At 39.5% G+C, this 26,563-nt stretch overlaps 3 protein-coding genes across 10 annotated transcripts in view; 1 reads left to right on the top strand and 2 right to left on the bottom strand.

Annotated features, from left to right (window-relative positions):
* MYO1E (myosin IE) overlaps positions 1-8,683 on the top strand; it is a 60,645-nt gene extending 51,962 nt beyond the window's left edge. For both annotated transcript variants that reach the window (XM_035336229.1, XM_035336230.1), the window contains exons 25-28: positions 1,059-1,151; positions 2,690-2,894; positions 6,947-7,116; positions 7,601-8,683. In XM_035336229.1, coding sequence (XP_035192120.1) covers positions 1,059-1,151; positions 2,690-2,894; positions 6,947-7,116; positions 7,601-7,677 — 545 coding nt within the window. In that variant the 3' untranslated portion in view covers positions 7,678-8,683. The remainder of the gene's footprint in view (positions 1-1,058; positions 1,152-2,689; positions 2,895-6,946; positions 7,117-7,600) is intronic.
* A 1,222-nt stretch (positions 8,684-9,905) lies between these two features.
* CCNB2 (cyclin B2) lies at positions 9,906-17,230 on the bottom strand. Its single transcript, XM_035336239.1, has 9 exons — positions 17,048-17,230; positions 15,870-15,998; positions 15,677-15,790; positions 15,101-15,271; positions 14,869-15,027; positions 12,519-12,755; positions 11,192-11,332; positions 10,504-10,614; positions 9,906-10,209 (listed from the first exon to the last, which is right to left on the bottom strand). Exons 1-9 carry the CDS (start codon positions 17,213-17,215, stop codon positions 10,108-10,110), a joined length of 1,332 nt encoding a protein of 443 aa, XP_035192130.1. The 5' UTR covers positions 17,216-17,230; the 3' UTR covers positions 9,906-10,107.
* A 1,164-nt stretch (positions 17,231-18,394) lies between these two features.
* The window catches only part of RNF111 (ring finger protein 111), a 49,739-nt gene continuing 41,570 nt past the window's right edge, over positions 18,395-26,563 (bottom strand). For 3 of the 7 annotated variants that reach the window (XM_035336233.1, XM_035336232.1, XM_035336234.1), the window contains exons 11-14: positions 24,693-24,785; positions 23,673-23,768; positions 21,967-22,094; positions 18,395-21,317 (exon numbers count right to left, since the gene is read on the bottom strand). In XM_035336233.1, coding sequence (XP_035192124.1) covers positions 21,200-21,317; positions 21,967-22,094; positions 23,673-23,768; positions 24,693-24,785 — 435 coding nt within the window. In that variant the 3' untranslated portion in view covers positions 18,395-21,199. The remainder of the gene's footprint in view (positions 21,318-21,966; positions 22,095-23,672; positions 23,769-24,692; positions 24,786-26,563) is intronic. The other 4 variants (XM_035336235.1, XM_035336236.1, XM_035336237.1 and 1 more) reach the window with 3 other exon arrangements.

Below are 26,563 nucleotides of genomic sequence, written 5' to 3'. Positions count from 1 at the left end.
ATGAATGACTCCTGGTTTTCCTCCTTGCCTCTCTCTTACTTACATCAGCGTTTTCATTGTTTCTCTGCACCACTGAAAAGAAGATCCAAGGTATAGATCCTACTGATGCAGCACATTTCCCTCCTGTTTTACAGGCTTTCTGGAATTTAATATTTTTTTCCATTTATAAATTTTTATTTCCCTATATACTGAATGCTCCTGAAGTGTCTGAGGTTCTTGTGGCAAAATAAGTAAGGGTGTTAACTTAGGTGACAGTACAAACAGCAAGCACCATTAGCCAGGCATTTTGAAGCCGAGTGTTTCAGTCTACTCAGAGCTCCTGCAGTTCTTACAGTCATGGTGATGCAGAAAGGAAGTGACCTTTTTATGTCACCAAAGACTGAGCTCCAAATAGTACTGTCTGTAAAAAATAGTCTCCAGAAGTGTTTACCTTTTTGCCACATTAAATGCTTTCTGTGAAGCTTCTACCTCTTAGAGGGTGCTACCGGGAGAATAGGGAAAGTTTTTTGGCACAGCTACCTTACAGGAGAAAAGAAGGAAGAAAATAAATCTCCTTTCAAAGTAAAACACCTATCTTTTAACCAGACCTGGAAGCACACTGCTAAATTGTTTTCCTGTTGTTTTCCTACCAAACAGGACAGTGCAATAAAACTGGGGGGGGGGACCCCCCCCCTTATTTTTTTCACTGGACTGGAAAAAGTCTACTTATATGGGTAGAGAAATTGATGATCAGAAAATGGTATAAAAAGTACTGTTGTGCCAGCTGTCTGTGGTTTCTAAAACTAGTCCCTAAAGCTAATAGTTTTTAAGGCTCAGTTTACTGCAGCCTTGAGACATCTCTACCTTAAATCCTGTGGCTGAACTGGATCAAAAAAGGGAGAATATGCCAAAGACATCCTTGTTGCACCTAAAGCTTTAGCAGAACAAGGCCAACACCACACATTAGATTGATTACTCCTAAGATCAGCCTCTCTGAACACAGAGGGGCCTGAGAGCCATAACCTTACCTAATTAATGGAATCACAAAAGGGTAACAAAATGTTGCTGGTTTCTTTCAGGTCCTACTAGACGTAACGTTACACAAACTAGAGGGTATTCTAACAGGTCTCAAACTCAGACTTACCCTATGAGAGCTGCTCCTCCTCCTCCTGGTAAGTTTTCTTAGCCTCAAGTTTAAAACAAAATTCAAAATTTAGGCTTTCACTTGTTTCTTTTTCTCTGTGTTTTTGTTGGTGGTGGTTTGTTGTTGTTTTTCCTTTCCATAAAAAACACATATTAAGAGGATACTAAAATTTTACTATATTAAGTTAAACATACACTGCAGGCGTTTTTGAAGTGGATCATTGGGAGATTAGTGGGAATCAAACTGGTATTCCACCAGAGACAGCTTGGTTGTTAGGGATGCTGGCGTGTTCAGTCACTGAGGAGAAGACACTGAATCTTAAAACTAACCCCATAGCCTCTCTATTTTCCTTTTTAGGGAAAAATATACGAATTAATCAGAATATAGACAACACTTTGTAATGAAACTGCTTTCAGGGTCATAGACAACAATGCAATTTATGTCTCATTGTCCTACCCTGTTAGATAAGAACTTTGATGTGTACTGAATGCTGAGCCCTACGAGCTCTGCCAGCAAGTTGTGTGGCTTTTTTTTCTGTACGGGATTGATGTAATTAGGGTGTTTCACATCTGCCCTTGAGCGATATGATTAATTTAGCCTGTGAACTCAGAGGAAAGAACAATATTCCATTGACCTACAACTTCCCAAGTAGTTCTTTTTTCTATGTTCCCAGAGTGGTTTTTTTAATTATTTATTTAAACAAAAGGTTCTCTTGCAGTCAGCTGCTGTTTTTTTTGAGAAGCACAATGATAAGACTGTAAGTCGAGTGTGTAACCAGTCTTGGTTACCAAATGCCAACTCCTGATCCTATTGAAAAAAAAACACAACTCATAGCCATATGACTCAAAGGACTGCATGATCAACAAGAACTGTATATATTCTAGTAAAGTGGCAAATTATGGTAAAGAAGTTAACCACTTTGTGGACACAGGCAGTAAATACCCATATAGAATGAATTAAACCAAGGGAGGGCTGCTTTCATTTGCAAACTCAGCACTTCCACAGCTACAGGAAAAAAGAGACAAAAAAAATATAAAGAAGTCTTATGACTGTAGACTAAGCTCAAACTTGCCTTACAACAAGGCAAGTTTGGATGTAGATTTTCTTTGCATTCAAGTCCAAAGCATAGCCAACACATAATTGCAATTCAGCCTTTTGTCATCATATAGCTCATGACAGCTGCTGAACAGGCATGTCACAGAGTCCTAATTACAAGAATCTGATTCTGCGTTGAGCAGGACGCTGGGCTAACTTTACCGTGGCACTGAAGTAGATAATCACAGAGTGGTAAACACTGCCTGCAGTGTTCAGGCAGGATAAATGTAACTACTGAACTTAAGTAGTTGCTGTGTTGACCCAGACATGTATGTCTGTACATGTGTGCACGTACACATTCATGTGCGTCTCTATACACATGCATACTTTTGTGTGCATGCATGTGTGCATTTGCACACATGTACATCTGTATATCAGTGTGTTTGTGCATACTTTTCATGTGTGCCTGCATACAAATACACACACATCCATAGTTTGGACTGGATGTGTTCATGCTTTATTTACTTCCAGGACATCAGCAAAATGGAGTAATAAATCCTTCACAGTTTGTACCATATCCCCACGGCCCAGCAAATCAACAGGCCAATCAGAAAAATCTGTACACAAATATGACACGGCCAACTTTACCACGGCAACTGTCAGGAGGATCGGGCAAGATTTCACAGCAACCAGAAAGCCTGGATTTTCTGAAAGTACCTGACCAAGGAGCAGCCGGGTAAGTTTCTAGTTAATTTCTGTAGTTTAGTGCACAAACTGTTCATGGCTGATAAAGTTATCATGGATGACCAGCTTAGGCCATTAAGCTGCACTCAGAGAACTCACCTTCCATAGGATTTTAAAACACACGCTCCTTAACAGGTTGTAGGCCGTTAGGAATGAAGGTAGACTAGTTCCAGTTAAATATCTTAAACTTGCATGGTGCCTTCTGCTTAAGGATAGTGCAGTACTTAGAGTAGGCCTTCTTTCCCTTCTGGTTTAGGGATAATAAAAAGTAGTTGTGCTATTTCGTGGGAACTATCAGCCACGTGCTAACCACAGAAAGTTGCAAGTGTATTCTGAGCATTTGTAGCCACTACTAATTTTGACAATTTCAAAACCCTCAGCAGACGCTAATACTTTTAAGCATGCTTCCATCTACAACACCTTCAAATAGTGAAGTTCATTAAATTGACATACAACGAGCAAAGGGGTTTTGCTAATGTTAGATTCTTTTGTCTTGAGAGTAGTTCACGTAGCAGCAACAAAACCTGCAAGCCATATGCAGGGTAAAGCCACTGTGATTTCCACCAGACAATTGTGAGTAAAATTTATTATTGTAAAATGTAGCATCTATCAAGTACCTAACAAGGTGATGTTAGACACGCTACCACATAGGATTAAAAACATCAGTTGCATCATACTGTATAGTTCCTAATGCTCTGGGTATACACCAACACACCCATCTCCTTCAGTCATCAGTTTATAAGGATCATTCGTATGTATCAAAGTTTCTACTTCTTTCTACCTCAGACATCTTCACTGTCTGCCCTAGCTTGCATTGACAACAGTATATGCTTGAGACAGGTAGGAAAAAAAACAGCAATTAAACCCACAAACAGCTACAGCAGTAATTGCAACTAGAACAAGTATGGCAGCCATCCACCTCTCTGATTTTATGGATGTCAGTTTTCTATAAGCCACAAATGAGAGAGAGACTGCTCAATTCTGAAGAAAACAAGGAAGGAAGAGGATGTTGGAGAGTGAGCATTGATTTTTATTGTTCTTGTTCTTAAAAAAAAAAAAAAAAAAAAGCAGTCACTTCTTAGGCCTTGATATTCCAATACAGAGGTTGCTGGCTATGTAGTAATCCCCACAACTTCACCAAATAGTTTGTTCTCCATTTTGAAATACAGTAAAATACAGCTTGGGGAAGAAGTATTTTGGTCAAAAATGTTGGGAGGTGCTGCACCCTGAGGAGAATATAACCAAATAATAATTTCAGGTGGGCATTACATTACAGCTTTGGAAAGCATTGGGATATTGTTGGAGTGAATATACAGTGGTAAAGCCTACAGGAAGAAGACATTTGTTCTGATACTGTGGATTCAATGTGTTAATACTAATAATACCCAACTCTGAGCACACATTCAGAAGTCCAATTTGGAACTGCCATAATAGTAATAACAAAGCCTTGTTCTCCCTACCAGTGCTAATCATTACTGAGCCATATTTCAGTAGGTGTTTCCAGAGCCATTTTATAATCTAGTTTCCAAGCAGGAAAAGCATGCTGCAACACTGTCAAATGGTCCGTTATAAGAATACAGTAACGTCCTGAGGGAGAACAGCAAATATATTAAAAGTCAAAAATGTCAAAAAGCTGCAGTTCTGGGAATTTAGCTCCAGCAAAGGCCAGCCCCCTTGTTGCCCGGTACTCGTGCTGGTCCACAGGCCGGCTGTGCCCCGCAGCCAGGGGCACTGCATTATGCTTGAGGCATGCGCACGCACCCTGCTGGCAGCCTGGGGTGGCTCAAGGCGCACGCAGTCGGTCAGCGGTAGCAGACGTGACTCTGGAGGTGAGAGCATTTTTCCTGGAATTTGGTATGACCACACAATGCACTGCACAGCAGAGTTCTGCACTGCCTGGCTTTTGTTCCTGCTGCAAAGGGCAGTATATTCAATTTTTTTAGAGAGCCTGGACAAGTGTGTCTCACCACTGCAGCAGAAAGGCTAAGGCACATGTCCGGTGTAGCTCATCTTCCAGCAGAAGACATGTTAAAGAAATAGTTTACCTGGCAGCTCTCTTCCTAGTCATTCATTTTCCTAATCCTGTGTATAGTCCTGGGGACTGGCAGCAACCTCAAAGCCTTGCCCTTGCATGGGCACTACACTGATTAGTGCACATGGGTTGCTGCACTGAAACCTGTGCAGTGTAGTATGACAAGGCACCAACCCAGTTCAGGCTTTAATTTCCCTGATACTAATCCCTCAAGATCCAGTACAGCCAGCAGTGCAAGTTCTGTTCCTTTTCATCACCTCACTTCTTACTACCTGTACTCTTGGCCAGCACAATTAGGGACACAACTGGTCCACCAAGCTAGCGTATCATTTCTTACCTATAACCACTCCCCCAGTCAGTCCAAAAACAGTTTAAAAAACAAAAAAAAGAGACAGACTCACAAAGGAATGGCGGCAGCAGGTATGCCAGAGTTCAGAAAGGACACCTGAGGGGTTCTTCCTGTTCTTCCTTTCAGCTGAACCTGTTCAGTGGCATGGCCAGACATTTCAACAATACTATTTGTAAGTTTCTCTGATACATTCAGCTATTATGAAAAACAAATATCCCAAAAAGCAACAGAACAAAGGAAGTACACAAGTGACATTTGCAAGGCTTTTCCTCCTAAGTGTTGAGGTCCTTAATTTACTAAAATGAAGTGGTATTGCTATATTCAGCAGTGGCTTCCAGATTTTTTTCAGTTTTTCCTCTAGTTTTCCTGTACACAAGACATGAGCTAGATGAGTAATGAATTTACTATTTTAAGACTACAGCCATTACAGATGTTATTTTAAGGGTTCTATTTAAACCAAGTTAAGTTTTATCTTTAGTAAGGTTTCTGTATTAACACATCTTTAATTTCTAGTCATTACTAACAATCTACTACAAGTCTGATTTTAAAAAAAAAAAGGCAATCAAAAACCCACCATGCTCTCACCATCAGTACATTTCATTGAAGATGTTCTTGTTCTGCTGTAGGCCCAGAAAAGCTGTTACTTTTGTGAGACGCCTAACATATTTCCACATCTATCTAGTTGGTCTAGGCTTTACACTGTATTGCATCCCATGCAAAATCAGCAGCCTAAGAACAGAACAATCCTCCCCCCACTCGATAAATTTAGTACCAAAATGCTAAGCCACGCTTTAAGACAAACCTCCCTATCTCATTTATCTCACTATAGGAACTTAAACTAGAATTTGCTAGAAATACACTAACAAAAATGAAGTTAGGACTTTTAATAAGTAACTACAAACCTCTTCTGCAAGAGCTATGTAGCACTGTCCTGGTATCACGCATCATTATCACAGTTCAGCTCCCCCACCCCCACTCCTCCATCACAGCTTTGCAATGCACAACTAAAACGACATATTGCATCTAATACCTGTTCTTTCTTCCAGCCTTTATTAGCTGATGAGCTGGCAAAACGCATTTCCTCCCTTTCCCTTTCCTAGTCTTTGGAGTGGTCATAGCTGTGACAGACTTTGTGCAGCATCTCCCCTGCTGCTTCAGAGTTGCCTATAACAGAACAAGTCCATAGACGGTCCTGGAATCTGAGACACCTTAGGACAGTCTCTCTTACAGCTTAATCACCAGGATGGTAAAGTAGCAAACCCGTGAGCTAGAACTTTGTTTTTATTACTGGAAATTAAATTCCTGCTGAAATGGGGGCATGGAAGGAGATAAGACTAAACCATGTCGTTGCCAAGATGTGCATGAACTGCATGTGCCCATTTAGTTACATTCTGGTCTGAGCACTATCTTCACCTATACATTTAAACTGCTGTTTGGAAGTACTTGTTCACCCGTTATCAGTAGGAAGTAAACACCAACTCTTAACCCTTTCACGGGAAAGAGTCTTATATGCCTATTTTTAATTGGTGTGAAATGTAAGAGCTATTGTTCCCCTTTCTATGATATTCTTTACAATCTGTTCATCAGGATGAGTTGATAAAGCTTAGGTTCAGGTCATAATAAACTTTGAAACACATTAACATTTCCCTCCCATCCTCTTAAGTGTTCGCAGGCAGACCACAAACCGGCCCCCACCAGCTGGAGGAAGGCCTAAACCACAGCCAAAACCTAAGCCTCAGGTACCACAGTGCAGGGCACTGTATGCATACGATGCTCAGGACACAGATGAACTTAGCTTTAATGCCAACGATGTGATCGATATAATCAAAGAAGGTACGTAAACAGAAAAAAAACTTTTTTTTTTTTTTTTTTCTACTAATAGTTAAGACATGGTTTTTGGAGTTACCCCAGAGTTATCTTCCCTGATAAAGCTTGCAAATTTCTGTGATAGCTCAGAGAGCAGAGACATCCACAACAGTCACACCTATGCACTTTAAAATATCAGATTTGACAGTTGAAAGCTGTTCACTTTATTTGCTACTGTAGGTCTGTCAATTCAGAGTGTAACTATCCAGGTTCTGACTGAAAGTTAGCCTAATCCACAAGAACCAGGTAAATCCAACTCCAACTCTTTGATTTCTCCCAGAGCAACCTAACCTGAATTTGCTGTGATTAGCAAATTCAGTTCTCTAAATCATTTATCATCATCCTTCATGAGAAGGTTGTCAGCAAGTAGAACAGCTTTGTGAGCCTGCCTCAGAAAGTATACAATAAGGTATACAAAACCTCAATCCTTACTTTACTTTCTTTGTCACAGATCCTTCTGGTTGGTGGACAGGAAGACTACGAGGGAAACAAGGTCTGTTTCCTAACAATTATGTCACCAAGATATAAAAGACTGTTAGACAAGAAAATGCTATGAAGCTAACAATGTTTGAAGATGTTTTCCCTTATCTTCAAGACACTGTTCTCCTGAGGTCTGCTATTCTCAGAATTTTTCACCAGTGAAGTTGTATACAAGGAGCAAGAAACCTATCCACAGCAGAGACTTTTATATTTGTCTCAGAAACATACAGCAATAGACATACTAATTATTTATTATATTTAAAGCCTGGTTAACACCTAGTAAGTGAAAATACTCAAACCTATCGTCATTCTGAAACAGAAAGGTGCTTTGCAGTCTGGGACCAGGGACTTTAAGGTGTATTTAATAAGTGCCTTTAGTTGAATATCTGTAATCTTTTTAATTATCTGATGAAGATTATGTTAAATGCACATTTCCTCTAATGCAGATCATTCTGGGGAACGTTAAGTATGCTGCTACATGTTTAAAAGAGTTAGGGTCATTTGGGATATTACCATCTAAAAATCTACTACGATGGTATATTTAAATAATTCTGTACAGAGATGTAATGGAATTGGTTTGCATTTGCTGATGTATTTAGGGACTCCCAACAGGCGCTACAAAAAGTTTAAACAGAACTATGTAGTACTGTATGCTAAACAATATTGCCTTCAAGATTTATATTGGAATATGGCTGGCCCATGTTGGAATTCTGTTTAATGCTCTACTTGTTATAAGAAATGTCTTTATGCACAGCTGTACATTTATAGAAACAAATCCTATACTGTATATAAAAATTGAATATGGTAGAAACATGTATGAATGTATAACGTAGTATTCCACTGTTCTTACCATTAAGTAGTTCTACTAGAATTTTTATGCCAGGTACTTACAGATATGCACTACTCCTTCTAAATGGTAAAAGCAAGTGTTACTGCTTAAGTCTAATTGCCTCCCACACCATTCAGAGTGACTGTTGCTTGCCGTACAGTTATCAGCATTCATTGCTTTGCCTTGTGAACCTCCATAAAATAAAACAAGCAGCAGTTAGCTCAACAGGTCTGTTCACGGTGCAGTTTGTTTTCAGATATTATACATACTAACGTTTCTTAACAACCACTTGTTTAAAAAAAGTCCCTCTACTGTGCTCTAACTCAGATTGTTTTCACTCTGCCAAGCTGAAGAGCTCTGCACTACGTTTTTGCCTCTGAGCTTTTTCTGTTTTAAAGTGTTGAATCCTGTCCCTCCTAAGCCACTGCCTAAGCTTCATTGAGGCACACAAACTCCATCTCCATTAAGAGATTTGACTCCTGCAAAAATACCTATTTGCATTAAGTGCTAGACTTAGCTCATTCTATGGAAGAGAAGTCTCCTGCCATAAAGATAAAAGCCTGTAGCTTCAACCTCCAACAGGCATGGCATTGAGGACTAGGCACAGTTTTGTAGTACTGGGGACTTGCCTTCTACATCAGAGCCTGCACACTCGTACAGAAGAGACACAGCATTCAGCCTAACGTAAAGACTATCTAACAGTTGGCAAGTCAACATTAAATACATAGTACTAAGTTAATAAGCGTAAATGAAGTGAGGGAGAAGAGCTGCATTACTTACATGCTTGTATTCCTGTGAGCATACAAATACCTGTGCTTATTAGAAGAAAAAAATAACAAAGAAAATCAAAAATTGTGTGTTGTATTCTCTCAGGAATTGAGGTTTGCTGAAAAAAATAAAAAGGGGGAAAAGAACAGGCAATGAGAAACTAGTTTTGTTTTTGCCTAAGGTTTTAAGAGTAAGCTGATACAAAGGTCTGATCCCTGTAGTTTTACATCTACAGCCAGTGCACACAGTAGTCTGGCATCACAGAGGAGTTTCCTGTCTCAGCTCTCTGTTTAGGCAAAGACAGACAACACATTGTCTTATCTTCGCTCAGTTGCCTAAACACAAACCTTACAAGGCTGTATCTCTTACAGCCTCCTACTTTTCCCAGCTTTAAGTCAACAAACTACAAAAAAAAAAGTTATTGAAGACTTCTTTGGTATATGGCACTGAAATAAACACTGTATTTACTATCCCATATACCAAGCAAAGTCCTACTCTTTAAAAGTGTGAACAAATTACTAAATACAAAGCCAAAAGATACCAAACCACCACAGAAAATACATGTATCTACCTGCAAATTGTATCAGTCACCTACTTCGTCAAATGTCCTAATTCAGCATCAAATTGCAGGCATTTCTAGATGTTGCCTTAAAGATTCACAGTTGCAGAGGGGGGTTAGTGTTTGTTTTTTTTTTTTTAAAAGAGCTTTATTTCTGAGCATACAGTTGTATTACAAAGCGAGTTTAAAACTTCACCTTCAGAGGGTCTGAAACATCTGTGGTAAGGCTGGAAAATGCTATTTACAAAGAACAGTAGTAGCTTTGCCTCAATAGACAACTGAGGACAAAGTGCATATCATCAGATACGTCTGTCTAGGGTTATCATAAGAGTGATGATGCTAGGTCCTTGATTGTCTTGCAGTTCAGTTGAGGCATTGTGCTGATCCTCAGGAGTTTGCTACTCGAATACTTGTTCTTTATAGCCTGCAGAGGCAGAGGAATAATGTTACAGAAGATCTACACACACAATCCTTACTTTGTTCATTTAGTCTGTTTTGAAAACAAAAGTAAGGTTAGAAGTGAACTAGCATACAGCATAGCAAGAGCAGTTTTATTTAAAATGTTTGGTAATTGTTAGTATTGATGGAATATTTTTTCACAAGCTTGTCTAAATAGCATGCGCTTTAAGGTAACATACACAGAACATTTATCTAAGGAATCACAATATGCAGCAAAGGTGTTTCTAAAACAATAGAATGTTTAAGTAGTTATACTTACAGTGTATTTTGTTAAGTTCTCATTTACTTTAACCACATTCTTGGCCATATGCTTCATAGTCATCACAAGACTGTCTTCTGCATACCCAGTGTAGTACTGCTGCTTTGTACCCTACAGCATAACAGTAAGAAATTAAAGATTTACAAAGTGGGGATACTGCTTACGGCACAATCACTTCAGGTAGCCAGCACCCCAGGCTTCAACTACTAATTTTGAGTGCTAGAAGTTGTAGTACTGTCAGTTTAGAAGACAAGATTCAGAATCATATCTAGTGTGCAGTGAAATCTGGATGCATAAATACCAAGAATCATGTTTTCGTACTGCATGGAAGACAAAAGAAACAACCCTTGCAAGAGTAACCAGTAGCTGATTTACAATTTACTATTCACAGTCCATGGTTTCATTATTCTACCTGAGCTACTTTGAGTGTAGTCTTCTGTAACTCAACACTTTCATAGGCAAAATCCCATTGTATAATGGTGTTCATATAGAAAAAAAGAGTGAGTTTTGTTTTTAATGGTATGTTTCATATTCTACCTTCAGCTGTGCATCAGCCTGTCCTAATGTCATTTGATCCCCCATATTATTACTGACCTAAACACAATTTCCTTCAGTAGTGGTTTTAACAGTTTAATTCCACTGACTGGAGGAAAAAAAAACTCACAATGCGTTTGATTAAAACACTTACCCATTTGTTCTGTCCCAGAATCTTTTGAGACAAGCATAACGCAGCTGCTGCAATCTCTGAAGGATGATGGTGCACCATGTCATAGTCTATCAATGTCAATTCCATCAGGTATTTTGCTAGTGTATGTTGCTCAGCATCAGCCTATCAGATTGAGAGTTTGTTAATACACACAGTTTCACTTCGCCTCATCAAGATACTTCAGGGTTGTTTATTCTATTAATTAACTTACAAATAAGTTAACTAATCTTGTTTTGCCAAGAAGATCTTTATTAAGGCCTAAGGACCATATTAATTAGCAGTTACCTAAAATTCCAAACCAGTGCAGTCTAGCAGCCATTTGGCATTTGACACAGACAAGTGAGAGATTTTAACAGAAAAACAGCAGCATCAGGCACTGCTGTGCTCAGCTAAGGGCTACAAGTGCTCCCTCTGTAATATGCTACTAGGTGGGGGAAAATACACGTTAAGTAGATCTTCATTAAGGCATCAGCTAACTTCAAGGACTACTTAGTGTTCTGTTAAAGTAAATGAAGCCCACTTCAAGTGCGGGCAGATTACTTCAGTGTAAGAGCCTCCTAATAGTGAAGACTCGGCTCAAACAGAAAGCTTACCTTTTGATTCTTAAGATAATACAGCATTTGCATCCAAGAATCATGAAGAACTGATATTGCTTGTCTTCTATTAGGAACACCCTGATTACCAGACAAGAGGCTACTCTGAAAGCTGGGCCTCTGCTCTAGGTGTGTTCAGTTTACTGTAACAGTAAACTCACTGCAATTAAGACTGAACAGAGGCCCCAGTAAATACAAACATGAAACCACTACTGGCTGCCAGTGTGAGGTCTTATTCCTCTGCCTGGAGTTTCGTAACTGAACATTCCTTGACACAGCAAAAAGCAAGCAAGATAATAATGCCCAAAGCAATAATGATCATCTTTACACCATCTTGACTGTCAGGGGTGTTCATATCAGTATATATCAATACCTGAAGGGAGGGTGCAATGCAGATGGGGACAGGGTCAGCAGTGCCAAATGCCAGGACAAGAGGCAATGGGCACAAAGTGGAACACAGGAGGTTCTGTCTGAACAGCAGGAAGCACTCCTTTACAGTGCACGTGACGAACTGGAACACATTGCCCAGAGGTTATGGAGTCTCCCTTCTTGGGGATCTTCAAAAGCTGCCTGGACGTAGTCCTGAGTAAGCAGCTCTAAATGTCCCTGTTTAAGCACAGGGGTTGGACCAAATGACCTCCAAAGCTCCCTTCCAACCTCAACTGTTCTATGATATGTACACAGGAAGGTTCTAGGCAGTAAGGACAAGTACCCACCTCCCCAGCTTTTGATGCTCTTCTTAAGAAATGAAGTGGAAGAGGCCGGCCCAAATCAAAGTTCAACTCTTTAAGTATCGTCATCTCCATTTCTCTAACTTCAGCACCAGTGTAAGCATTGTCAGTAATGTAAACAAAGTCTGCTACATCAGGAGAGAACATCTCTTCGTATTTTGAAGCTAGAAGCAGCGCTGTTACACCCACCAACTGAAGTCTCTTACGAGGTACTGAATGAGTCTGCAATATAGGAATTTGAAAAGTAAGACCCAAAATATCAAACTGTAGACACACAGATTCAAATCCATCAGCTTAAATGCCAGTATGTCAATGTTTATTCTTAAAGACATAAAAGAAATTTTATTCTTTTGAGTCAGAAGTGTCCCCATAATGACAAGCTCAGAGAATCACAGCTTTGGAGTTAAGATGTTGCGTTACAGAACTCTTACATGAAGAGCAGCAGACTTCTTAGGATTAATCAAACTCCTCTAAAAGGATAGTTATTGTCTTGTACTTTTTCTGCAACTTTGCTAATTCAGCAAGAGACCATGGGAGGGTTCATCCTATAGTATGAACATCATTATCCTTTGCAATTTCATTTTTGATTGTCATTTAAGTACTGGTTCTGGGGTAAGATCATAAGATCCCACCAATTGCTAGTATCATTACCATACCAATGTCCATCCCATGTCTCAGGATTTGCACAGTGTATTATTTATTTGCAGATTTGTTTAGCAGAGACCAAAGATAGCATGATTTAGTAAGAGATCAAATTCTTCCTGTAGTTGTTTTTCCTTTCCTTTCAGCTGAGACCAATAGCATTTTAAGTTCCCTAATTTCTGTCCCTAGTTTCTCTCGGTTTTCCTTTCCAAAGGACAGTGATGTTTTCAGCACTTTATTTTCTGATTCTAATGCAGCACATTCTGCATCCACAGTTCTTTCAGTGGGATGAGATTCTTTAATTTCCTTTTGCACACAAGACAAGCAAGCCCCAGTACTGGACAAACAATTCCTTTACCTTTCCAAAATCTTTGCTCACTTCCACTGAACAAATCTTATGAGGAGCCGCTGAGGGAGCTGTGTTTGTTTAGCCTGGAGAAAAGGAGGCTCAGATCGACCGTATGGTGTTCTACAACTACCTTAAAGGAGGCTATAGCAAGGTGGGGATTGATCTCTTCTCCCAAGCACCAAGTGATAAAAAAGAGTAAAATAGCCTTAAGCTTCAACAGGGGAAGTCTAAGTGGGGTATTAGGAGAGGTTTCTTCACTGAAAGAATTGTGAAGCCTAGGGAAGTAACTGAGTAACCAGCACTGTTGGCCTTCAGAAAACACGTAGATGTAGAGAGCTTAGTGACGTGGTGGACCTGGCAGTGCTAAGTTAAAGGTTGGAGTAGATGGTCTTAGAGGTCTTTTCCAACCTGAATGATTCCATGATTGTTTTACTCGCTCTGTCACTTTGTCCCCATATTTCCATATTTTTTGGGCCCATTCTATTCCTGCTTTGGATGGTGAGCATTTAAGATTTTCGCAGCAGTTTACCCATGGCAATCCTGCTGACTACAGCAATTTTACTGTCACATTAAAGTGAACTGAGTCAAATGTTTGCTTGTTTCCCAGCCCCACCAAGGGCTTTCACTGAGAGAGTTTCACAAAGCTGAATATATGTAATAAGGTGACAGATATGACAGATTTGGAATTGCCATTGAATAAATACACTTACCGCAATAGCACTAACATGTAATAGTGCTAGCAAAATGCTATCCCTCACCAAAAGGTGAAGGCACAGAGCTTACCAAGGTGTCCTTGTCTTGGTGGAGGAGAATGAGCCCAGTCCATCAACTGCCTCTTCTAGGTTTCCAATTTCTTCTTTCTTCCCCAAGCTCTTTTTTATTCCTCACTATAACTTTTTTTCCCCCTAACACAAACTTTTTCTTTATCTGTTCTGTCTCAGTGTGATGTTTAGCACAATTTGGGTGAAGAGTTTAGTACTACAGTAATAATATGTTTAGCATGTACCTCATTAAGCTCATTATCATATCCAGGGGCATTAACTTTAGTGTTCATTTTACACATAATGAAGCTAATGTTTTCACTCCAGCACTGTGGCCGTCAAGAGTCTGTTATGTCACATGAACAGGGCCATCCCACCACCAGAGGACTCTCATTCAGCAAGCTCTCTTACCAAGCTTGCAGACCTCCATCCACAACATTCGTATAGGGGATAGAAGAACAAGCTGCTCATCTCCCCATTGCCTGAGGCTGGTGCTTACCAGTGGCACTAACCAGTCTGACTAATCTCCAGTCACTGAACAAATCATATAATCCAAACATGTTGATAAACATTGTAGACTTACTTGTAAGAAGCGGTCCATAATTGCAACACACATGTACAGTGTTTCCTGCAGAAGTTGGAATCTTGAGTGGACCTGGACAAGCCAGTCAACTAAAATTGCACGCATACGCCCATTGATTGTCTTCCCATCAAGGTAATGTGGGCGCACCGACTGCTGCAGCTGTTGGAGAAAGAGCTGCATGAGCAACAAGACAAACACTACGCTGCAGCAGCACAGATTCAGTATGTCATACCTCAAGCTGTCTCAGATACAGATAGATATCCTTTACATAGTCACTACAGAGCTGTGGATTCCCACAGTCCTCCGCATCGATGTCTTCTACGTTGTTGAGCAACACATCAGAGAAGGCTTGGCACAAATCCTCTTCCTGCATAGATACATCCATAGGGACAGGAGATAGAACCTAAGGAACAGGTCAGTGCTTACATAACTATAAAGTGGCAAATGTTCCTTTATCCCCACATTTTTCAAGTTACTAATGTAACAATTTCTTAAGATAAAAATTGAAGCAGAGTTTGCACTATAGTGTGGCAAGCTTTCACCCACACGCCAGCCAGCCAGAATCAGTAGACCTTTTAGTAATTGCCCACTGAAAGAGAAATCTGTAGGCATCACCCCGTAGTACTTCAACAACTCATTCTGTTGCTTTAATATTTGCCTTTATACACATGTATTGAACCAAAACCTCAGTACAAAGGTTTTGCTTTTTCAGTATGGAAATGGGATTTATCTACAAATAAAATTTGATGTTAGCACTCTCACTTACAGAGCTGAGACTAAGAAGCACATTAGCATCATAACTTCCTACCTTTGGAACAGTAGTTTCTTTGAACACTTGTTTCACAGCAGCTGGAGGTTTAGGCTGTATGATTGTATTCGTCATCTTACTGGGCTTTACGGATGATTTGAAGCAGTCTGTTTTCTATAGTGAAATCAACGATTATTAGTATAGAGCTAGTTAGGCATTTTTTCCTTATCAGTAGATTTCAAATGTTATTTACCTTAGCTACACGCGTTCCTCTTGTTGTAACTTTGTTTCCTATTTCTTCCAAAGCAGCCCTTTTAGCAGTCACTTGGGTTTTGGCTTTACCATTAAGTTGAGTCACAGCATTCTCCACCCCCCTGGTGACCTAAAAAAAAAAAAGAAATTTAGTTTAAAAGTCAGAGATTAACTTCATTTAATTTTCAGATACCCGACTATGTTTATAGCACTTACCACTACTGAACTGGTATACCTCTGTGTATGCCATCTACTACCAAATGGAGTAGTTTTTATTTCCTACGCATTCACATGAGCTCAAGGAAGAAGTCTCAAGCACACAGATTACAGAGAGTACCATGAAAAACACACCCCATCTCATTCTTCCTTACAGCCCTTTAATTCCTTTTATTAAGTTAGAGCACTAACCTGCCACCTAGCTATCTACTGTGTTTCCCCAGTCAGTCACTAGAGCAGTAATTCCATTAAGATGAGCAAGGCACTTTTTGTTCACAGAATTGTAAAGGTTGGAAAAGACCTCCAAGATCATCTGATCCAACCATTCCCCAAATTCCATGCTATGTAACAAAAATTGTTATACAACGGAGACAGACGTGCGCTGTTTACTGTGGGGAAAAACCACCACCACCAACACAACACCAAACAAACGTTACTTTTCAAGAGCTGCTAATTAAGTTTTTAACCCTTGCAGAATTATTCCAGAAAATAAAATAACCTGTTTTTTTCGTTTCCTTCCCCCACCTCGCCGTTGAGCAGCCTGCATTTCCCCCCTGCCGTGCCCACCCCTGCCCCTCGTTAGCAGCGGGAGGCCGGGGGCGGGCACCTGGCGCAGCGGGAGGCCGGGACCAGGTGCGAGCTGAGGAACAGCCAGGGCAGGCGCCCGGCCCCGTGCCCCCGGGAGCAGAACCCAGCGACCTCGGAGCTCGCTCCAGAGCCGCGGCTGGGCTCCCCTCAGAGGGCTCCCCTCAGAGGGCTCCCCCGCCTCCGCCCCGCTCCCCTCAGGGGCTGCCCCCCTCAAAGGCACGCGGCGCTGGGAGCCCCACGCCGTGCCCGGCCGCAGGGCAAGGCCCTGCCCGCCTGCCCCCCACCGCCTGCGGGCCCCGAGCTCCGGCGGCTGCCGGGAGCTCGCTGAGAACCTCACGGCGGGGCCCGGCCGCCTCCCGGCCCAGCGGCACTCACGGCTGCGCGGCGCGTTACGGCCATGGTACGGAGATGAGGGAGGCCGCTGCCACCCGCGCCGCTGCTCACAGACAGAGACCCCAACTGCTGCCTCGCGCCGCCGCTGCTCCCCTTTAAACTCTCTCCCGCGCTCCTATTGGGCAGCTTCGTACGATGCACGCGCTCCATTGGCCCGCCCCTCGAGGCCCCGCCCGAAGAGGAAACGGTTTCAATCACGTCCGGCGATTTCAGAGGGGAGGGGGCTCGCGCCCCACCTGCTCTCGCGCGAGGTGCCCGGCGCAGAGGGGCGGGGCCCGCGCCAGCCCCGCGTTAGGCCGTGCGCGCGCCGCGGCCGTCGTGAGTGAGCCCTGAGGAGAAGCGGGAGCTGCTGCAGCGTGAGGGGCTGACTGCTGAGCCGGCGGCCTCCAGCCACGGTCCAGCAAGCTGGCTTCTGGGGGAACAGCTAGTTAGCGCACGTGGAAGCAGGATAGCAGGGTAGTGCTCGGGAGGAAGATCTCCTCTTATCCCGGGAGGGCTTCCCCTCCCTTGAAAGAAAGGGTCAAAAAACCACGCAAGGGTTTTTACTCGGGCTTACTAAAGCAATCACTCCTATCTAGCGAGTACTGGTGTATGGCTCTTGCATTTCCACTGCAAGTAAGCCATCTAAAAACCTACCGAAAAACCAAGAAACCCCTTCCCCCCAGAAAAACCCTAAAATCGCTCAACTGCTGTTGCCACCCATTCCCCACTTCACCTTCCCAATTTCAACATTGTTCTGTTATTTGTTTTGTTTTTTAATATAAATCTTACCTTGCTTGTGGTATTTTAAAACATACCAGTACTGAAGATTCAGCAAAAGCCTCCAAAGCTCTAAATTTGGAGCCTGTACACACTGAAGATGTAACTGGCACAAATCATGAATTGCGAAGAGCAATAATGTATATATATACACATGCATTTAAGATGCAATTTTCACTTTTCTTAAATACAGTTTGTACCACGCTCCTGAGATTCAGGAATTTTGATACTAGAGCAGTTGCCTAAGATGACAAAAGTGTGTGCATTTACTTGCAATTGCTTAAACAGTCTCCCAAAACTGACTGGCTTTGTTTATTGACATGCACACATAAGCATTTTGATAGCCTTTGTAAGATCAGTCTTCTTGAATTCCTAAATTCCAGATAAGTGACACACTATGTATTATTGCATTGAACTGCAGCTAAGTGTTGGTTGAACCTTGACTAAGAGAATTTTTCCTTGTCAATACCTGTAAGAATACACGTACATAAAAGAATTTTTACAGATCAAGACTTATAAAGGCAAAGTAAGGACGGCAGAAGGAAAAAAAACTTGCATAAGAAACAGATCTTGAATGATACCAGTCTAACATTTTATTTATTGCATACAAAAGGATTTCTTTTGACAATGGAACTTTATATGAAAAGTAATTTAATGCATACTGTTGAGAATCTTATCTTTAAAGTCAAAGATGCTGCAGAAAACTTAAGGCAATGCATCTAAGCATGTAAAGCACAGTAAGTGGTGGAAATTTTCAAAATCAAAAAGCCTATTCATTTTCCTTCCTTTAAATTACGGTTAAGTCACAACTTTCTGGAATAGAAATAGGCTCTAGCTTTATTAGCCCCTGCAATAGCATATCAGATCAGAACACTGTGATTCCTGGAAAATACCTAAGTGTTCAACATCACATTACAATGTTATGCATACATTTAAGAGCAAGACAATATCAGTAGCAGTTATAAAACAAGTCAACGCATGGGCCACTAAAATACCTCTAGTACCAGGCACCCAGACTAGGTGCACAAGAGAATCCCTAAAAAAAAAAAAACCCAAACCTGTGCTTCTTTGTCTTTGAAGAAATCCAAAAGATTACATCACATACCTAGGGTCTCATTTATTTCACAGGCCCTGGTTGTTGTTTTTTTTGCCCCAAGTCTCTCAAGTACCTTCTTGGAAACTTTTAAAAAGTGATTATTGTCAAACTTCAAGCATCAGTGGTCAACTAACTTCCCTCCTTTTCAACAGTCACTGAAGAATAGGAAGTGTCTGCTGTTCAGTCCTTCCCAGTCACTTTTTTTTGTAAAAAAAAACATAGCTTCAATTTCACACTCACGTTCAGTTTCCTAGAGCCATAATATTCAAGAAGGTTTAGCATAAAACCATGCCAGGTTTTGAAGCAATCAAATCATGTTGCCTCTCTCCCATATCCCCCATTGTACAAACACAAAGTGGTTTTAAGTTCAGTTTTAGCAATGCAATTAAGCTTGAGAACGTTCATTTATCACACATGCTGGAAAAAAAAAAATTCTCCCCACTTAATGCCTCAGTGCCAGAGGTGTTAAGTTTGTTGCCAGCAATAGACACTGCATTGGGAAATGCTACTCCTAACAGATTAGAGGACAAAAAAAAGGGGAAGCAGCTTTAACCAGACAAAAAACAGGCATTAAATTAGATAAGGTAATATTTATAAATGGATCACTTTTTTAGTGTAAACATAACATTGTTTTCTAGGTTTACTGTAAACTGTTTTACACTTAATCTGATTATGAAAGACAAAGACAAGAGGAACTGAAGGTATTTATTATTCAATCCACTTACAAAGCAGGTAGCTTAACGCAAGCTTATTGACATGTTCATATATGATCCCCTAGGAACATCTTTTCCAATGTGACAGTAATACTGTCTCAATGTTTTTTGCAATTTTCAGCAACTGTTGAGCACATTTAAATAAACTAGAATTTATTATATGTGAAACAATGTTGATGAGCAACTTGAGACCTGATGTGGATTGAAACCTCCTCCAAAGGCGAAATGTTAGTACATTATAACTTAATTCTATACACTATATTATGCAGCAAATCTTAACTATAGAAAATATTTCAATCAGTGATGGACTGTTGGTAATTTATAGAGGGAATCTATGATCAAGGCAGAACTAGGTAACCACATAATTTGTGTCTCAGTTTCTACAGAAATTTACAGATTTTCAATTTACTAATGAAAAATAAAACAAGAGACAGCTGAATTTTGCTAATTTTATTAACTTTAAAACTAATAAAAACCCCAAGACAAGCCTGGAACCTTTAGAAGTTCTACGAATGCATGTATATCTGTCAAAAACACCAAAAAAAAAACAAAAACAAAAAACAAAACCCCTGCAGCTCTAAATCCTGATTGAATGGTTTTTATATTAAAAAAACAAACAACCTTGATGTGCGCAGATACTTCAACTTAAGTTAGCAGAAGACCGAACAAAGATTCTAAGCTATTTTTCCATTTCCCTAATAATTCTTTCAATTTGCAAGTATCTACAATCCAGCTAACTGAAATCAACATTTAGTGTTCACTAGTGAGCTGTTTCACAGCAGCAAATATTAAGTTAGGGATTCAAATTTCTAGACATAGGAAGAAAATGATAAATACAATCTGAACAGCAGTCTAAATGTTTAATATTGACATTCAAATATATCTGCATTGTGCTGAAATCTTCAAACAAACACAAAAATCTGATCAGACAAAAACTCCGGTGATGAGTATGCTATATGTATCAGTCAAACTGAATATAGTTCATATTCTGTTCCCACTATTAAGGATGTTATTTGACTCAGAACTGATATTGTAAATATACAGCAGCCATTTTTTCCTAATTAAGGAATGTCTCAATACATAATATTATCCTCTTCTAGATGATCTTTATACATTAAACTAAAATATATGATTGATTAAATTAAGGAATCCGAGGTTAGTAATGAGTGAAATCATACTTTCAAAGCTCGATACTATGTAAAACAAACCAAAAAAAAGAGACCACACAGTTCTACTTACTAAAGCAGCTAATCTTGCCTGCAAGTTTGGGGTCACAAAGCCCATAATATGTGCAAACAAATGCAATACAAGGAACCATGCAGAAATACAGTAATGAATCAAAAGAAAAATGTAAAACCTAAAAAAAAGTTTTATAAATACACTGAAACTCAACTGTCTTCTACATAAACTGTAGGTCTAGCATTAGTTGTACCATATAGCAGAGCCAGCACTCTAGGTTCAATGCTTCCAAATCTGCGCAGGTAAGTCATGCCATCTTTGGTTGACTGCAGTACCAGGAAGGATGAGAGGGAGCAAGAAGGAGGACAATAGTTCTGGAAAATGGTGTCAACTTTCACTAGGCAGTTGAGCCTCAATGTCCACTCTGCAAATGGGGCACTTCTTGTTAGTAATCAGCCACTGATCTACACATACTTGGTGGAAAAGGTGCATACATGGAAGTCGCCTGTCATCAAAACAAAAAATGCATTCATGTTAATATAGCATTTTCATAACAACGTAGCCATTGAAGAAATGGCAATGTGGACCTTGCTGTATTCTTTCTCTATGCATATGTTTTTCCACAAATTTCACTAGCCTTTCCAGTTGACTTGCATTTTGTCTAGTTCCAAGAAGAACAGGCAATAAAATTAAGTACCAGGTTGCTTCTAACACGTTAGAACAATTTAACTTGTTACACAGCTTAAATAACATTATTACTCCAAAAAAGAGTTGAAATTAACAATCTGGAATTCACCTGATTAATTCCTTACACAAGATACAAAAGCAGAGAGCACAGTATGATTTAAATGAAGTACTATCATCCATACCCTAACATTTTTTAAAATTGTATCATCTTGGTCTCACGTTAAAAGATACAGTCAACTTAAGGAAGACTGTAAGAAGAGAACCTACATCCTACCCAAAGACAACACAGAATGAACAGTAAGTGCTTCCCATTAAAGCTTGTTTTATACAACGGTTACAAGGACAGATAATGATTAATTGTAAAAGTTAAACAAGGCAGTGTTGCAAAGAGTAGCGTAACATATCCAAGTACGGTCTCAAATCCAGAATATTAGCCCAGTAGTATGATATTCAGTGGTACTATTTACCTGACATCTTCACCTTCCTCTAATATAGATAAGCAGATGGTACACTTTTCCTCTGTGTCTTCTTCTGTTCCTTCCTCCCCATCTTGCTTGCAGTGCAGTTTCCTCTGTGAGAACCAATCAGTTGTTACCTTATTAGTAGAGATGACATTATTGACAAACTGAGTAAAATCTGTTTTTAATACAAGTTCAACACACATTTCTTTTAAAACATTTCATATGCTTAAGTATTACTTATTCAAATGTGTTTGAACCAAATGAAGAATTATCACTTGTAGCAAAAAAATCACAAGATAGTTCAACTTTAATTCTTGTGACTGGACTGTTAACATATGCATTTAGTATTGTTGCAACCAGTCCCTTCACTTGTGGCCTATAAGCAAGTATCTTCATTTCATTCACGATGAGGCAAAAAAATACACACACAATATCTTAAAGTCTCTTTTTATCAAGTGATAAAGAACACTACATAAATGTGGATGGGATTCTGTTTTATGGTATAATAATACAACAGAGAGAATGCAAGTTGTGAAAATCCTGTACCAGACTCAAAATTTGCCATCTTCCTTGTATGATCATGGTGAAGGTTAACATTTTAAGTATCAAGCTGGTAGATGTTGTGAACAAGTTACTACAACTCAACTTCAAATAAAGCCTTACTGTACTTGATGAGTTATCCCTGAAGCCTGTTGACTATTTAATTATTACCAATAGCTATTTCATTGCTCACAAGGCTATTCATAATTGCTGGACAAGTTATTAAGTAATGTGGCTGAAGATGGCATCTGAATGCCACTGTTGGGGATGCAGGAAGAAACAAAATTTGAACCTATTTCCTTTCTTACCCAAACAGAGGCATTTAGTAGAGAAGGCACATTTCCACTCTTAAGTACTCAATTATTCTGAATACTGAAGAAGCCACCTTGAAAGTTTCAGCTGTCTCATTCTTCTCCCCATCTACATTTACAACACTTAGTTCCCTGTCCCCCTCATTGCTTAAGGTATTTTACAAAATACAGTTTTCAATGCAAAAACGCACAGTTCAAGGCCACAGTATAGTTATCAGCTAACAGTTGAAAGAACATTATTCTGACTGATCTGGAAAAGAAATACAGAATGAAATGGAGATCTAGGTGGAGGAGGAGATTAATACCTCATTAGCACCATAAACCCACTATGAGAAGTGTGGGACTGATCAGACCTACCAAGCATCCCAAGCAAAACTGTGCTTATGCATTTGGCTATGAATCTCATCAAAACTACGTATTTAAACTTTTGGCCCATTAAGCTTGAAAAGTGTCGTTTGTTTCCCCTTTTCCCTTGGTCTGGGGAAGAACATTTTCCTGTTTCTAGTTTTTAGTCTGTGAAGACCAGGGATACTTTTCATCACCCTTATCTTAAGGTGATATCTGTATGTGCAAGCATTCACTACAAAATAAATAAGGCTATGCTTTGACCTGTTTGCGTTTCAGAAAGATATGAATACCAAAACATTGCTTATCACATTATAACAGATCTCTAGAAAACACATTTTTTGTATTGCCCTCATGAAGGAAGTGGGATTGTATGCTTTACTTACAATTCCTGAAATTACAAGATAGGGTAAACATGCACTCTTTAAAATCAACACTTCTACAGATTTGAGCTAAATACAAACCTTACTACATTTTAGGGAAAATATAATAGCCCACAGTTTAAAAAATCCTCACCTTTTTGTATTTATGAGGATATGTGCATCTTTCTATAGTTCCCTGTGTTGCTCCACGATTTACATTGCCTAATCGTTCCTCCAAGTGAATCAGCTCCTAAAAAAATTATCAAGGAATAAACAGCGTAAGAACTGATAGTTGAACTACCTTGAAAAAAAATACATTTTTTATTCTAACCCATTTGCAGATTGACAAATTTTAATTCCCTAGTTATTCAAATGCAAGAAAAGAAAAGGATATTGTATAGGAGAAGTTATGGGTTTATGTAAAAAGCAAACTAAAACCCCTAAATACAACACTACTTCATATTTTAAGTTACAGGGAAACACTCATTTAATAGTGAGAGAATCTAAAACTGCTTGCCAGCTAGGAATGTTTATCAGTATATTTACACATACTTGTGTTTCTAGTGAGGAAAAAACAATTAAAATTTACCAGGAAAGTATTTGATTTCTAACAGTCATTAAGGCTTGGAGACCGGGGGAGGTTTAAGATGAAATACAATGACTGATTTCTTTTTCCTCCAGCAATGAGTTTACTACAAACGTAAGATGTCACTGAAGGTGTTTTCAGTGGACTAGGTCATTAACTCTCTGCATCTGATACTTTTTATTAATATATATTTTTTAAAAAACAAAACAAAAACAGCTTCAACTCCTGCACTACAAAATAAACAGGACAGCACTGTCAAAGCTGCCAAGTTTCACCCTCACTAGGAGGATTCTGGCACAGATATTCAGAGACACGTGAATACTACATCCTACTCGGGGGAAGGAGAAAACCAAGACGTACTGTCAGTTAATAACCACCTAAATGTATGTTATTTACAGCACCTTTTCTTGATTCAAGATGCTTTCAGCACCTATTCCCAGTCCATGACAGTGAAGACATTCTATGAATTAAGAATATTTTCTTTTTGATTCTTTTACATCTACATATAAAACTAGCTCTACCATACACCCTCCCCATATTCCCTCATGACATATTTTGGCATTGATCTAGTTTTATTCTATTACAAACCTCAAAATTGCCCCTGAAAGGGCCTCTGAATGATGTTCCATCCAATCCCGATGAAATGTAACGGATGTGAGGATAGCCCGCCATGTCTGGTACCTATTCAAACAGCAGATGTTAAGTTAAACCTATTCAGAACAGTTCCAGAATTTTACTGTTCACTTTGTAAAATTTAAGATCCTTGTGCTTTTATTGAGTCACTTATTTATGCTCCTCAGCTTGAGTACACAATAACTGACAGCTTATCACCACTCTGAGCTCTCCAAATATAACCAGGAACAAAACAAGTGAGACTAGATCCTCTATTATCACCCCTCCATATCTGCATTACCTATTTCTTGGTGTCACTTGCCAGCTCTCGAAGTCTCAGCCTGCTTTGTAAACACACCCTATATATCTACCTGTATTCATAAACAAACACCCTAAGACTATGCATGAAGTTACCAGAGAAACTCATTGTAGATTCTCAAATATAAGTTTTTAATACCACAGAAGAAACAAGGCTCACATTCAGCCCAGAAAAACAACCGATTTCCTTACCTTACCCAAGAAAACTGAACATCTTTAGACACCCTTCACATTTAGAGACAGATAAAAGTAGCACTTGAATAAGTCTGATCATCTAACATCATAGACATCTCTATATACACTATATATTCAAGCATCCACTGACTTCCTTGCATATTAAGAGATACAAGCAGTGAACAAATTACCAGCATTCAGAGATTTACTACCCTGAAGGCACTTCAAACACCGGTGCTTTCATACAGAAGAGCAGAAAGGTAGTTAAAATACAAAGGATCGTCTTCATAGACAGAGCTTCTTAGTTGCATTTTGGCCCCCACAAGACAAGTGAGTAATGGTGCTGCCTTTTGGTAAGAAACATACCAGCAGCAATTTTTATTTCACCTTTTTATGAAAAAACAAAATGATCAGCAGATTCAATTTACTTTAAACATAGAGTGCACTGATGTAAGGACTCTAAGAAGCAATTCATTTAGAAATACCATAATGTATTTTAGAAGTGCTATGTTCTTTTCTGTGCTGTCAGCTAGTAATGCCCCTGTTGCTGTACGTCACAGCTCAAAATCCATCTTGTGAGTCTGTCAACAAATTAGACATCTCAGATATTATCCTTTAAGTCAGATACTTGTATGATTTCCTTCATTTTCAGCAAATGTTTCTATGCTTAACATATATAAGGGCGTAAAACTGAGTTAATGCATCCTAAGAAGCCACAGGTCTAGACAAGGTTACTCACATAACGTTAACACAGAACAATGCAGTACCTTTCTATATTTTTCAAATCCAGCCTGATAGCTAAAAGCTGACATGAATAGCAAAAGTTTCTGAACAATTTTATTTCCCAAGTACATGTAGTGATTACACCTGACATTGCCTTGAAGGTCAGAGCTTACCAACTGGAGTGACATGTAGCCAGCCAGGTCTCCCCACTAGAGTCAATTCTACTACTAGAAGCTATTTGAGAAACCTACTAATACCACCACAAAAGCAAGTAAGAATTTCTCAAAGCACATATTGCAACAAACTGAATTTACACAACAGAAGCATTGGGTGGGACATGATATATTTTCAGAGTAATAAACTTGCCTTCACATTAACCTGATGGGAAACACAGCACCTCTGTACAACTATCTGAACATGGCACATACAGGCTCTTTTACAGAATATTCCTGAAGAGCAGCTTGCATTTCTGGCCAAGTAAGAACACTATCTTGAAACACCATCTTTGTAAGAACAAATTAGCTTTTATGCCTGCAGAATAAGTGGTGTGCTAGCACAGCAAAATTTTAACTGATTACGTTTGTGCCTACAAGCAGCAATGGGCAAGAGAAAGAACAATAATGTCCAGGAGA

This window comes from Oxyura jamaicensis, chromosome 10, assembly GCF_011077185.1.
Source record: "Oxyura jamaicensis isolate SHBP4307 breed ruddy duck chromosome 10, BPBGC_Ojam_1.0, whole genome shotgun sequence".
Lineage (NCBI taxonomy): Eukaryota > Metazoa > Chordata > Aves > Anseriformes > Anatidae > Oxyura > Oxyura jamaicensis.
The sequence above is the reverse complement of the archived record's forward strand: the minus strand, read 5'-3'. Positions and strand labels throughout refer to the sequence as shown.

Excerpts from the sequence above, each read along its gene's own strand:
- CCNB2 (XM_035336239.1), bottom strand. The coding sequence starts at position 17,215 with ATGGAGCGCGTGCATCGTACGAAGCTGCCCAATAGGAGCGCGGGAGAG. Across the intron at positions 15,028-15,100 it reads TGTATCTGAGACAGCTTGAG|CTGCAGCAGTCGGTGCGCCC; the intron begins GTATGACATACT and ends TTTCTCCAACAG. Across the intron at positions 12,756-14,868 it reads TTATGGACCGCTTCTTACAA|ACTCATTCAGTACCTCGTAA; the intron begins GTAAGTCTACAA and ends CCTATATTGCAG.